Raw genomic sequence first — 15,765 nt, 5'->3', positions numbered from 1 at the left:
GAGTAACAGCAGTGCCAGTACCCAGCACAACCCCCTACCCTTTCTTCCTCTCTCTGTCACTCTTTTTCCCTCTTTTACTCCCCCTTTTAGTACCGCCTCTTCTCTCTCTCTCTCTCTCTTTCTCTTTCTATTTGATTTTTTTCTCACTCACTCATTCGTACTCTTTTCTCTCTATTCCTCATTTCTTGTTGCTCCTGGTACCTTTTCTCTTGTGTCCTCGGCTCGAAAATGTGGCATTCAACAGGGGCTCTTCCACCACGCACACGGGGTGTGCTTGCGGTGGTGCGGATTCCGCGCCGGTTTGCCACGGGGTTGGGGGTTGGAGGGAAGAGATGCAATGGGGAAATGATGCGCAGATTGGCCGGATCATCTCAAAAACCACCACCCTCTGCCTCCGGGTTTCTCCTCCTACTACTCTGCCGATCATCCCCCGTGATTCTCCTCCTACCACTATTTAGATCTCTTTCTATCTTTCTTGTTTTCTCTCTTTCTCTCACCCACATATACATATACATGCAAGGATACATATATATGTATATAGATGTAGATGTGTATGAACACGTTCCTCGTATTCTGGCAGGCAGGCAGCAGCAGCAACCTCGTTCGCGCTCCCGCCACCACGGACTCTCTCGTCAGGGGTGGAATACAACCCCCACTGGTTGGCAGAGTCGCCGTCGAACAACCACCCTGCCTGCCACGGTGCTGCTGGCCGACGACGACGACGAGTGACTGAGTCCTCCGATTATTATCTCATTTGCCGGCACGAGCAGCACGCGGCAGTACACCACCGGCCCTTTACTCTCTTTCTATATACATATATATCTATATATCTATATATATATATCTTTCTCTTTCTCTTTCTCTTTCTCTTTATTATATACATATATAGATCTCTCTCTTTCTCTATTTCTATTTCTATCTCTATCTTTATCTCTTGTTCCAGTTAACGTTATCATTATTATCATTATTATCATTATTATCGTTCGTTGTTATAGTTGGTTGTTCTAGTTTTCGTTTCGTTTTGTTTGTTCAATTAATATATCTTATGTATATTTATATATATAGATAAAACATATATATTTATATTTATTTATCTTTCGTATTTTTGATCGCAACCCCTTTCTGGTTTCCTTCCTACCGAGCCTCTAGAGATCCATAGATCTTAATCGTCAACTCGAAGGATCTACGATTGCAAGAAGAAACAACGTGTACTACCCTCTTCTTACCAACATCTCGTAAGACTGGATTTGGTAACGTGCGAACAGGTGAGTTTGTTTAATGTTTCATTCTTTGTTCTTCCTAATTTTTGTTTGTTTTGTAAATTTAATTTATTCGAGACCACGACTTCTTTCAATACACACGAACGCTTGCTAAGAACTTAGGAAGTATTTTTTTTTATTTTGTTATATTGTCCAATTTTATTTTATTTTGTTTATTTATAATATCAAATTTTGTTTTTTTTTCTATAGTTTAAAGATAATATTTATATTAAAAAATATTATTACAAAAATAAAATGAATACTTTACTCAAAATAATTAATAATAGCAAAGTATGATCGAACAAACCGTGTGTAAAAGTGGGTCTCGAATAGGTTGAGTATCTTAAGTATCTTTTTTTGTATTTGTAATTAACTTAATGTTTTGCTTTTATTAATTTAATCGAATTAAGATTTATTTTTGTGCATGTATATTTCAAATCTATTTATTTTTTACCTCATACATCATAATTCTTCTTCAAAAGTGAACTCCCTTTCCTTTTTTTATTTGCAATTAATTTATAATGTTTCTTTTTTAATTAATTTAATCAAATTGTTTACGATTTATTTATTTGTGTGTGTGTGTATATTTCAAATTTATTTTCCTTTTACCTCATACACCATAATTCTTCTTCAAAAGTGAACTTTGCTTAATTAATGAATGAATAACATTATTCATCATGGTTAGATTAGAAAAATGATTGAAAATATATCCTCGTGATTTTTTAGTGCGTGACAATTGGGTTTACGAATCGACGGAAGGAAGAAAGGACGAAGTTTTACAAAAAAAAAATAAAAATAAATAAATAAAATAAAGGACCCGTTTGTTTAGAAATCAGTTGTTCCGTGAGAGTGTTACATTCGCGTGTGTGTGTTTACGTGAGTGTAAGAGAGAGTGTGTGTAACATACGTGTGCATGTGAGTGATCGCGATTACGTTTTATATGTTTTACACTCACCTACAGCTGGTTAACCCTTTACCTCTTACCCCTTAATACTCACCCCTTACAATTTGCTGTTAAATCGTATCTTGATTTATATCAAACAATAAATAAAAAAAAGAAAATAATAAAAAATGTGTAAGAGGGTGGAGGGGAGTTAGGAGGAACAAAAAAAAATTACAAGGTCATTCTCATAGTTTTGTTGCTACTTTGAAAACATCGATCTAACTAACGTCGCGTGTCAAACTTAAATAAAAAAAATAAAAAAAAAAATCCATTCAAATAATCGGTGAAAATCTAGTTTTGGTCTAACTGTAACAAAAAAAAAGAAAAGGAAAAAGACAAAATAAAAAATTTATTGCACGACCTAAACGAAAAAGGGGTTTCGGTAATAAAAAATAAAATAAATAAAAAAAAAACCTTTCATCAGTCGACAGGAGTGATGTGCGTGTCCGACGATGACGTAATAAAACGCCTGGACACCTCACTCACGCGTTTGCTCGTCCTGTTTTTTCTTCCTTTTTGTTTTTATTTGTATTTATTTTTTTTTTCATCCCTCTTTTTCTTTACCACCACTTTTTTCAACGCGTTTTACGAACACGATTCGCTAACGAAAAGAAAAGAAAATAAATAAAAAACAACACACACACACAATTAAAATAAAAGAAAAATAATATATTAATCAGGTGTTTATAATTTATTGGTATAATTGATAGAAACCAAAAGAATTTGACAGTCAAAAAACCCTTAAAAACTTAAAAAGAAACACAAGTTTTCCCATTGTTCGACGTACAACCCCCAAACTACAACTCGCTTACATATTTTCCACGTCTCTTCCCTTACCCTTTTTTTTTCTGTGTGTCCAAAAAACTCATACCTATCCTCACGTTCCCCTTTTTGCCCCCTTCAACCCCCTCGCCCCTCAGTTTCGTTCATATCGACATCGAATATCTACACGCGGACGCGTATTTCATCGTTCGTTGAACACCAGATTCGGAATAATCGTTTCCCAGTTTTCATACGATACGTGATCATGGGGCTTACTATTCCCATTCGTGGATAGAAAGAAAAAGAGAGATAGGACCTATACCTATACACACATATACATATACATATACAAAGTTAGTTACGTTTGTTTGTTTTTCATTTGACGAGCTTGCACGAACGAATATCATCATTCCTCGTTTGATTCGTTTCGCAATCTTAAAAAACATAGACAAACTAAAGAAAATGATATATATATATATATATATATATATATATATATATATATATATATATATATATATAGATAATAAAATATTAGATTAAAATATTATCTGGATAGTTAATAAATTATTTTTGGATTGGGGTACTCATTTGGAATTATTTTGTTTGGTTGAGACAAGTTTTAAGGGGGTTCGTTTCGCAATCTTAAAAAACATAAACAACCTAAATAAAATGATATATATATATATAGATAATAAAATATTAGATTAAAATATTATCTGGATATTTAATAAATTATTTTTAAATTGGGGTACTCATTTGTAATTATTTTTATTTTGTTTTATTGAAACAAGTTTTAAGAGAGTTTAAATGCCAATTTAACTTTTTTTCCAAATGTATTTCATTTAATTGTTTTTATTCAGGGTGATAATAAATGTTCATTCATTTTTTTTGAGAATGTAAAAAAATAAAAAATAAAATGAATAAATAAAAAAATAGAAGTAAGAAAAAATAATAATTATTTTGTTTTTCAATTGTGTTTCGTAAGATCGTGAATCGTAAGAGAACAAAAGAAAATAAAAAATAAATCCTAGAGTTATTTTTTGATTTATAAATTATTAATAATTGGAATAAAAAAAATTATATATCATTTTAAAATTATAAAAAAAGATTAAAAATAAATTATTGTCATAAATTTCAGTGTCCAGTTAAATTGTTTAAAGAAAGAAAACTCATTGGAATTTGTGTTTCATTGTGAATCGTAAAAGGAACAAAGAAAAAATTAATAAAAAAAAATCCCAGAGTTATTTTTTATTCGTAAATTATTATTAATTAGAATATGTATTATTTTTAAATTAAAAAAAAAAAATTACAAATAAATCTTTGTCACAAATTTCAGTGTCCAGTTAAATTGTTTAAAGAACGAAAACCCATTGGAATTTGTTTCATCTGCAATTATTCGTTAATTGGACTAGATACACCCTTGTTTTATTTTTTTTGTTTTGTTTAAAAAATGTAACGCCTCGTTAGAGGTTTTTCCTCACAGTTTTCTGACGAAGACTCCCATTTTTTATTTTATTTTAATTTTTTTTATTGAAGAACCAAGAAACACACAACGACGAAGTCACTTCTTTCATCTACCTTGTTGAAATTAACAGAATCAAGAATAATAATAATAATAATAATAATAATAATAATAATAATAAAAATAAAGAAACAGAAATATACCTCCGGAGGGTGGGATAGGGGTAAGAATTTGAATAAGGAATTATTTCTTTAGGGTATCGGTCATTGTCTTTGAGAAACAACCCCCCCTGTTGTGGATGCGTTCTTTGACAGTGGCATACATTTTTTCTTATATTTTTTATTTTTTTAAACCAAAACTGGTCATGCTAGTGTTGCTACGAGAAACGTTCGAGTTACCTGAAAAATAAATAAAAAATAAAATAGAAAGAAAGAAACAAGATAAACAGAGAATGAGAGGAAGATAAAATTCGTAGCTGCAAAGTCACACGACGACGTTTGTTTCTTTCTTTCCATTATGTAAAGGGAGAAGGTTGTTTTTTTTTTTTTTTTTTTTTTTTTTTGACGAAATACAAGAAATCCCTTGTAATAAAAATGTTTATGCCGACGGTGGTAGATATAAAATATACGTCATTTTTTAAATATTTTATTTTAACCAAGAATAAACTCTCCCTCACAAAGAAATGGGAGAATAATAAAAGAACATTAAATAAACAAACAAAATTCTCACGGATGAGGGAAAGAGGGTGGTTTATAAAGAGGGGTTGGAATATAAAATGATAGTGAATTATTATACATCAAATATTTTCATAGATTATTTTTCTTCTTAAATTTAATATAACACGAATTTAACGTGACTCGTATCAAAGAGAACGTGTGTGTGTGTGTGTGTGTGTTTGACTGCGTCTGACCATTCCGAAAGAATCATTGACTACTTAAAAGTCTGGTCTGACTAATTACCTTTTTAACTACTACCCCTTTTTTTTATTCCTACTAAATTTTATGTAATTATAATATATAATACGAATTCATGTAACTCGTGTCAAAATAGGTGGTACGTGTCTGACCATATTAAAAGAATAGGTACCATTGACTACTTAAAAGGTTAAACCATTGACTACTTAAAACTAGTGACTGCTGGTCAGACTAATTACCTTTTTAACTACTACCCCTTTTTTATTACTACAGAATTTTATTTAATTATAATATATAATACGAATTCATGTAACTCGTATCAAAAAAGGTGGTACGTGTCTGACCGTATTGAAAGAATACCATTGACTACTTAAGTCAAACTAATTTACCATTTAACACCACTACTACAGAAATTAAAATACAAAGAAAGATAAAAAAGAGCGATACTTTATAATAATAATCTTGTCATTAAAAAATTCGATTGACCAAAGTGTGCTAAAGGAAAGAAAAGAAAAGACAAGAAAAAGGTTGAAACGAAGGGGGGAAAAGAAAATAAAAAAAAAAAAAAAAGATCGGGGTTGGGGTAGTTTGGCGAAGCGTAGACGTAGGAATGCAAATATTCGCGGGTACAGAGAGATTGAAACAATCCGCCAATTAGAATCGTCGACGTGAACGGGATTATGCAGATTCGTGATGGTTGTGGATGGGAGGTGATGAGGGGTGTAGGTGGGTGGAGGACCTAGTCGGGCTTGGATTGGCAGCTGTGTGCCTCCCTGCTCTCGCTTAATTCAATCCACCGAGTTGTCTTATGAATCGTAAACCCCCCTACCCATCATCCCTCTCTCTCTCTCTCTCTCTCTCTCTAACTCTCTTTCTATCTGTGGTGGTATTTCAAGCGAACATACCACTACTACTACTATCAACTACCACAACTATTTCTACCTTGGAGCCCTTTTACGAAAGCGTGAAACCGAAACGGCAAGCAGGAGACGTCTTCGAGGATACTTCGAAGCATTTCGCCTCGAGCAGAATAATAATGTAACGTTGCTACCGTCAAGTTCTATCCTAAGAAAAGTGTGCAAGGGTGGGGGTAGATTGAGGAAGGGTAGGAAGAGGGATGAGGATGAGGGGAAGGGTTGGTTGGTTCGTTGGTGGATGGTTTTCTTCTTTTTCTTTACTGTTTTTTGTGTTTTGTTGTTGGTTCTTTTTTGAATTGTTTTGTTAGGGATTTTTTTTTCTTTTTGTTTTTTTACTTTGCTATAGCTTTTGGTTGGTAGAGCTGGTAAAGATCGACTGTGGAAAGATGAAAGGAGCTATTAAGATCCTTCGAGAAAGAGAAGAAGAGAGAGGGAAAGAGAATAACAGAAAGGAAACAATAAAGATCTCTTCTTCAAGGAATCCGTCGAAAGGAGGAGGAAGCTCAGCCATTCGCGAAAGCTTTTACGTCGGATGACGTCGCGCTAAATTCACTACGGAAATTAACTTTGATCCATGGAATACAGTTATTCGTTGGATTGGTATTTTTTTATTTTTTTTTATTTTTAAGTTTGTTCTTCTATTTTTATTTATTTTATTCATACAATATGGCTGTGCAATGTTCATATCGCGATTTTTAATTATTGTCATTTTTCAGAATATTTTACAGACAATTAACAAATACTACTACTATTGGATAGAAGGTTCTTGCAACAAAAAAAAATCTTTCAAAATTATAAGAATCCCAAATTGTAATATTGTTAATATCAATCTAAATTTATAATAAGTTTTGTTTTCTACACGAAACAATTCTATAAATTTAATTTCGATAAATCTTCTTCTCTCCAATTCCATTTTTTACCATTGAATCCTTGTAAAAAAAAAGAACGTAAAAAAAGAAAAAAGATAACTCATAAAAATCCCAAATTGCAATATTTTTAATATCAATTTTAATTTGTACTAATTCTTTTTTTTTCTAAAATAATTAAATAATAATAAATATAATAATAATAATAAAATATCTATAATAATAAAATAATAATAATAAAATTCATAAAAATCCCAAATTGCAATATTTTAAATATCATTCTTAATTTATACTAATTCTTGTTTTCTAAAATTAATAAATAATAATTAAATATAATATAATATTATTTATTATATTTTTTTATTATATATATATATATATATATATATATTAAAATATAATAATAATAATAAAATAATAATAATAAAATTCATAAAAATTCCAAATTGCAATATTTATAACACCAATCTTAATTAATACTAAATCTTCTTTTCTACAAAACTTAAATCTACAAATTAACCTCCCCCTCTACGATCCAATCTTTCCACCATTGAATTCTTTCAAAAACATAAAGTAAACCAAATAAATTAAAACAACGATAATAAAAACATCAGAAAAACGAAACAAACAGTAGACAATTGGAATCATCCAATTGATCGAATAGAACGAAGTATTAGGGGCACCAGAAACTAATATCGTTTCTACAAATATCCAATTTTTGATATTTTTATCAAAAACCGATTGATTTTTATCAATTTGATATTAAAAATATTGCATACTAAATGAAAAAAGGTCGTTGATAACAAGAAATGATGATTACATTATTGATTAAAAATACAAACTTGTTAGAACAAAATTTATTCGTTTGAATTTGAGGTTAGAAACCGACATTACTTTACAGTCCACCTAATAGAACAAGAAAGAAGAAAGATAATAATAAGAAAAGATGTGTCATATATCTCGTTTTGTTATAGTCGAATGTGTTTCGTGAAACGATAAAGATGAACAGAATTATGTTTAGAAGTATATGTGTGTGTGTGTAGTGGGCGAACGGAAGGAAGGATGGACGAACGGATACATAGAAACATGGTGGTACTGGGGGCTCGTATTTATCACGAAGAGTAAAACTGACAGCAGTCCATTTCCCGTTCGTCCTGCTTGCCTGCCTGCCTGCCTGTCTGGCTGAACATAATATCTCCTGACGAAACAACGTGGACGTCGTTTGTTTAGGAAACAATGGACCGAAACAATACCCGATCCTTTTCACCCTCTCCCCTCTCTCTCTCTCTTTCTCTTTCTCTCTCTCTCATGGTATGCGGCAAACGTCGGTTGCGGACACACGGATACGGACCTCTACCTTTCTCTCTCTCTCTCTCTCTCTCTGTGTTTTACTCTTCAACATGATTCGTTGTTACTTTCTCTTGTCTCCTCTCTTTCTTCAATCGTAAAAGAATCTTTCATCATCGACTTAAAATATAAAAAACCTTCTTCTTCTGCTTCTTTTTTTTTTCTTCCCATCCTAACCTCAAAATATATGTTAAGATTTAACGACGTACATTTGCACAAATTTATTCATCCTAAAAAAAAGTATGACGATTCATGGGTTTTTTTTTATGTGATACTCGAGTTGTTGGTTTGTTCATTGCTTATTTTGGGGATATTTTTTGTATTTATCATGTTGTTAATGTATCTTTTGTCTAATTGAAAATTTTCTACTAGTAATTCAAGATTTAATGACCTACATTTACAAATTTATTCGTCTTAAAAAGTATGACAACTTATTTTGTTACGTGGTACCCTAGTTGTTGAGTTGTTTTGTTTGTTTGTTCATTGGTTATTTTGGGGGTGCATATTTTTTATTTGTCATGTTGTTATAATGAATCTTTGGTTTACTTAAAAATGTTCTATTACTAATTCAAGATTAAACACACCCTTACATTTCTAAAATTCTTCCTAACCTTAACAATTTTATGTGACCCCGAGTTTAAGGTTTATTTGTTTAATCAGTAATTGCTTTTAAATGCATATTTTTGTATTCATTTAATCACTGATTATTTTCTGATGCATGTTTTGTTTTGTTAACTATCACATTTTTGATTCATCTTTCACCTACTTAAAAATCTTCAATTACTAAAACAAACCCTTAACATACATTTCCAAATGTATTCTTCCTAACTAATAATTTCACGTGACACTAACTTGTGGTATTTTATTAATAATCGATTATTTTATATTACACATTCTACACACACTTATATGTTTACATATATTCGGTGAGATCAAGGGTTTGATAATTTTGTAAACTCAATTATGTCAGTAGTAACCGCACGCGGTAATTGAATAAAATCGGTTACCATCTTTTGTAACGGTACTTGCAATAGCTTTTACAACACACGTTTACACGAGACCCAACGTTAAAATCATGCTCACTTAAATCATGGGTTCGATAATTTTGTTCCAAGCCAAGAGAAACCATGTGAAGTAATTTAATAAAATTAGTTACTCCCCTGTATTTATCCCTATCCCCAACCTCTATCATCTTTTGTAATATTTTGAGGTTAGAAATTGAAGAATTTGCTCAAAGTTTGGTTCAATTCAGAAAAAACAAAACAAAACAAAACAAAAATGAATTCCATAAAAAAGAATTGAACAAAATGAGTTCAAGTTTTGTTGTAAAATTGAATTGTCAGAATTTCTTAGGATATGTGTGTGTGTGAAATAATCGAAACAACAAATAAAACAGATCTCCGTTTGAACATCGTTAAGAGAATATGATCCTCTCATTTATGAGTGGTGTGAGGGAGAGTTTCTCTCATCAGACGATTCCTCTTCCATGGAGGAGGAAGTTTTCTGAGAATTTCTGAAGTGAGAAGGCATCCGACCGAAACAGAACCCGTGCGCTTGACAGAAATTAGTAATCCCTAATGGATGATTCCTATGCTAGAACCGTCGTAAGGCTTTTGCCTAACTTCATATAGGCATTACTTCCTCCTTAGTCTTCTTGGTCTTAACAGCACTAGCTAGCTAGCTCTATTCGATTAATTTCAGAAGACAATAGTAGCTCGGTTCCACTTCGTCGATTTACAACTACTCACAAACCTAGAACAATACCAATCTTATCATCAACATTTTCATTTTCATCATTGTCATCATTGTCATCATTTTCATCATCTTCATCATCTTCTTCTTCTTTTTTTCTTTCACAGATTCTTAACAATACCGTGACAATTTTCTTTTGAATTTGATAAGAAAAGTTTGATTGTTATTTTCTTAATTAATTAATTTGATTATTTAATATTTTTAATAAATATTTATTTAATTTAAGTATACTTTTCTTTTTGTTGGGGGGTACAATTATGTTTGTTGTATGTCAAAATGTTACGAATTTAATTTTATTTATTTTTAATTATATCCTAAATATTAATTTAATATAATAATATTATAAATTAACTAACCTCAAAAATAACAAATATAAATCGCATATTATTTATTATTTATTATTTATTATTTATATTCCTTACGATAAAAATATAATTAAAACTTGTATAATAATATTAAATTAAAAATTAGAAAAGTATCCATTTTGATACTACTCGATACAAAAGAATATTAAAAATATATTACAAAAATTACAAATATAAATTATATATTATTTATTATTTATATATACCTTGAGATAAAAATATAATTAAAATTCGAATAATAAAATAAAATAAAAAATTAGAAAAGTATCGATAGAAATAATAAATTATTATTAATTATTAATGGGCATTATATGAACTCAAAAGTTCATTGGTATGTTAAAATATAAATTTCAAATGTATACTAACCTCAAAAATAACAAATATAAATCATATATTATTTATAATATTATTTCTACTCCTTGAAATAAAAATATCATTAAAACTCGAATAACAAAAATAAAATGAAAAATTAAAAAAGTATCCATATTGATACAACTCGATACAAAACAATATTAAAAAATCTATGATCAAAATAACAACCATATTTTTTCTATTTCAATAGAAAACAATCGATCATCTAAAGGATATCAAAGATGACGACAACAACGGGTGATCCATCGACATTGAAGACACCTGCATCATTGTCAGGTGGTGATTTAGTTTCACGATTATTGGCAGCAACACCACCATACTTGTACAACGTACCCTTGACACCACATAGTTTTTTCTTCAGTGAAATGTTAAGATCGTTCGTTCAAGCTAAAGCAGAAGCAACGTCATCATCGTCAGCATCATCTACGGCAAACAATGGTAACACACCTAGACGTCGTAAAAGATCATGGCGTGACGTACGTGACAGGCCACTTGAACTTACGACGAAGGAGAGAAATCATCATCACCATCATCATCATCATCATCATCATAACAACAATAATAACAACAATAACAATCATCATCATCAATCGTCTCCTCAACAAGACAAATATTATCATGGACAAACACCTCAACAATTATCGTCACAGCAACAATTAGATTCACGTTTGGATTCTAACAGGAATAATAAACAAAATGACACTTATGACACCACCGATAACAAGATCAACGTTTTCGAACAAAAAGTTAATAATTTTGGCGGGGATATGTTGAAATCAATCGATGATAATAATAAATCTGAATTCGTTAAACAAAGTAAGAATTTTTTCGATGAACGGCCGTGTCATTTTGAACAATCCCATTCACCGGAAACCATTTTTCCAACTACTGAATTGCAAAAAGTTAAACCGGAAGAACAACAGCAACAACAACAACAACAACAACAACAACAGCAACAACACGTTGATCGTAAAAATTGTAATTACGTAGATAGAAATGGTTATGAAGAACGTTCGAAGAATCAAGTTAACGTTCCCGAATTGTCATTATTGGCAGATCAGAAGAAACTCGATTTTTCGATGAACTTTCTTCCAGGATTACCTGGAAGAGGTGGCTGCGAAGTATTTCAAGGTGTTAAAGGATTTGGTTTACCCAACAACGTATCAAATTCGGAATTTCTTCCAAGTCCATTATGGTATCCGCCATATCCAATGCCACAATCCTATCCTGGAATAGATCCTTTACGTTTTTTCATCGACCTACGTGTATCAGGACATATATGGGATCGTAAATTGAATGAGAGACAGTTACCATTCAAAAGCAAGCACTGTTCAGCTTTTAGCGTACCACAATCAAAGGAATACGGTGGTAATCGTCCATTGAATCTAACCAGGGACGAAGCTAGCACGTCTAGAACCATTGATGAAAATATACATGGCACCAATTATATTTTGAAACATCTCAGTAGGACTTACAAGGATATACAAAAGAACAAAATTTCTAAACAAGAAACGTCTATCAATGAAAATGATGAAATCAAACAAGGATTGTCGGAAAGTAAGTTTTTAATTATTTTGTTCAAATAATAATTTTATTTTTTATCAAATAACATGTGCAAGGTTAAACTTTTTGTTGTTGTTGTTGTTTTTTTATATTATAAAATGGAAACCCTTTAAAACGCGTAGTTTGTAAATTTATAGCAGTTTATTATTCTTTTTTTTAATAATAATTTACTTTTTATAAAATAACAAATTTTAAATTTGTTTTATATTATTTTTTAATTATAATTATATTTATTATATATATCTGTATTTAAATATAATTATAAATATAAAAAAATATTTATTAATTATAATTAATTTAATTTTCGTTAATAAATTAATCGAAATCTTTTTGCATTTCTTTTTTTAATTAATTTAATATAAAATCCTTTTTAAAACACAAAATTCAACCAATAAAACGCGTTAACGCCTCCCCCATTAGAAATAATAATTATTTTTATATTTATTACAAATAAAATTATTATTTTATTATATTTATTTATTTATTTACTTATTTATATACTCATTTTGTGAATTATTTTAATTATTAATCAAACTAAAATTGAAATATTCCTCCAATTGTTTTTCCGAACACAGGTGAGGATTCCTCGAAACAGGAAGACGCAAGCAATTCATCTGGGAGTAAAGAAGACGAGAGGAAGGATTTACGTGCTGTAATTGGTCTAGAATTGGTGGTTGACTACGTAAAGGAACCAAAAGGAGACCCTTCGAATGAACAAGCCGCACGAGTTAACTCGGAATAATTTGTGAAAGTGCCAAAGGTGATATTACAAAAATTAGATTCGATTCTTTTAATAATTAATAATTGGACTCAATTATTATACGGAACATTTATCAAATTTTTTAATTATTACAAATTAATTAAATCTTATTTAATTAATAAAAAAAAAAGGAACACAAAAAAAAGCAGAAAGTTTCTCGTTAAAATATTGCAAAAATATTTTCATTACAAAAATGATTTTTATTTTATTTAATATTTAATAATATATTTTTTAATTAATATTACTCGTGTGATATTTTTTTTTTTTTATTTACAAGCCATAAAATTGGGCTTCATAATTTTTTACAATTTTTGTATTTTTTTATTTACTTCAAAGTTTGTTAAATTTCCGTATAATCAAATTCCAATTGTATAATATAATATAAGACTTAGCATCGATGAATCATCTCAGATAAATATTAATAAAAAAAAGAAAAAGAAAATCCGAATTTAGTCTCGCGATTATCGTGAAAGAAAGAAAAAAAAAAACCAAAAAATAAGAAAAAGTAAAAAACAAACCCAAGAATTATAATCTTGACAATTTTTCATCCCCCTCTTTGCCCAGCACCTGAAACAAAAAAAAACGAGGATTGAATTAATAAATCGCGTTATCTATTTAATCATTCAATAATTATAAATAATATCTTGAAATATTCTATGATCTTCTGAATGATCTCTTTCGTTCATTTCTTCACCCACAAATAATTGCAAAACATGTTTCTCTCGCTCTCTCTCTCTCTCTCTCTCTCTCGTATATTGAAATACTTATTATAGTATATATATATATATTTTCCTTTAAATTTAAACTTAAATGAACAAAAGTATCGATTAATCGCGATATTTGAAAAACAAATCAATCCCTAGTTACATATAAATAACAAGGAGGATTTTTTTTTTTTTAGCTACCTCCATGAGGCCCCTAAAAAAAGGGGTCTCCTCTTTTTCCGAATTCAATTGTATGTGATATGATGCACTGTACATATTATGATAGTAGTATTTCTGATGTATCTATATGTATCGATAGAAATATGATAGATTATGATGAACGTGTAAATTGTCGTAATAAATCCTATCTGAGATTTAGATTATTACTTTTCTATTTTTCTTTCTTTCATTCTATTAATAGACAATATTCTATTCTATTTCAATTTCATATACAAGTTTTGATCATACTTATACTGTATTTATTTAAATAATATTTGTTTTATTAATCATCTAATATTTTATTTCATTTTCATATAAATGTTTTAATAATTCTTTGATTGATACACGTAGTCTTTTTTTAAAATCAAATACAAGTTTTGATCATACTTATATTTATTTAAATAACATTTATTTTATTAATCATCTAATATTCTATTTCATTTTCATATAAATGTTTTAATCATTCTTTAATTGATACACGTAGTCATTTTTATTAATCATCTAACATTCTATTTCATTTTCATACAAATTTTTAATCATTCTTCAATTTCTTTTTTATTAATCATCTAACATTCTATTTTATTTTCATATAAATGTTTTAATCATTCTTTGATTGATACACGTAGTTATTTTTATTAATAATCAAATATTATTCTATTTTATTTTTCATACATCATAATTATGTAATTTTCAATCATTCTTATTAAATATTTATATTTATTGACACCAAATATAATATACAAAATCATTTTATGAATCATAGAAGTATTTGTATGACTAACGTTGTCAATTTGACCCAATTAAATTATTGTATGAATCATAGAAGTATTTGTATGACCACCATTGTCAATTCACAACTAAATATTTGATTTATAATATTATACAAAGTTTTAAAATTTTTTTAAACAAAAAAAAACAATATATATATTTTAATAATTATAAATAATTGAACATTTTACATTAATATAGTTTATACGAATACTTCTTTTTGATTCATCATTGTATATGAGAATTCATTTAATCTCGTTGCATAAGAAGATATTAAAACAATGAACAAAAATAAAATATAAAATTCATATAAATAATATAATACGTATATATATATATATATATATATATATATATTCATTACTGATGAAGTAAATCGTTGAAAAGCAACTTCATTATATTTATTTTCTTATATTTATTAAACACAAAAGGATTGTGTGTCATTAATAGATTCATTTACTTTCTTTCTTTTTTTTTCTTCCCTTCGATGTAATACAATCTCATTAGAATTGAAAGAATTTTTACGATGACACACATTAAATGCAAATCGTATGTGGGGATATCATATTTTATTGATCGTCAACATTTATAATAATCTCATATATATATATCTTAACTTATCTTTAATTATACGATTGTAAAATGGTGTCATTTTTATTTCGTATATAAGGTTATTTTATTTATTTCAACTTTTTTTCTTATTTCTTTTTTTATTGAATTTTTATCCTCATTATAAGATTGTAAAATGGTGTCATTTTTATTTCGTATCAGCTAATTTATTTATTTAAA

The 15,765-nt window shown here is 29.0% G+C and overlaps 1 protein-coding gene across 1 annotated transcript; it reads left to right on the top strand.

The window, feature by feature from the left end:
• Positions 1–381: 381 nt before the first annotated feature.
• On the top strand, positions 382–14,367 carry LOC107069863 (uncharacterized). Its single transcript, XM_015327521.2, has 3 exons — positions 382–1,265; positions 11,153–12,519; positions 13,101–14,367. The coding sequence occupies exons 2-3, from the start codon at positions 11,184–11,186 to the stop codon at positions 13,265–13,267; spliced, it is 1,503 nt and encodes a 500-aa protein (XP_015183007.1). The 5' UTR covers positions 382–1,265; positions 11,153–11,183; the 3' UTR covers positions 13,268–14,367.
• The last annotated feature ends 1,398 nt before the right edge of the window (positions 14,368–15,765 follow it).

The sequence above is a fragment of the Polistes dominula genome, unplaced genomic scaffold (genome assembly GCF_049000335.1).
Source record: "Polistes dominula isolate Pdom_NZ unplaced genomic scaffold, Pdom_raw_medaka scaffold_35, whole genome shotgun sequence".
NCBI lineage: Eukaryota > Metazoa > Arthropoda > Insecta > Hymenoptera > Vespidae > Polistes > Polistes dominula.
Note: the sequence above shows the minus strand (reverse complement) of the source record. Positions and strands in the feature narration are given on the sequence as shown.

Bases quoted from the DNA above. Each gene is read 5' to 3' on its own strand.
- LOC107069863 (XM_015327521.2), top strand. From the start codon at position 11,184: ATGACGACAACAACGGGTGATCCATCGACATTGAAGACACCTGCATCA. The intron at 12,520-13,100 runs GTAAGTTTTTAA...TTCCGAACACAG, and splicing joins CAAACAAGGATTGTCGGAAA to GTGAGGATTCCTCGAAACAG.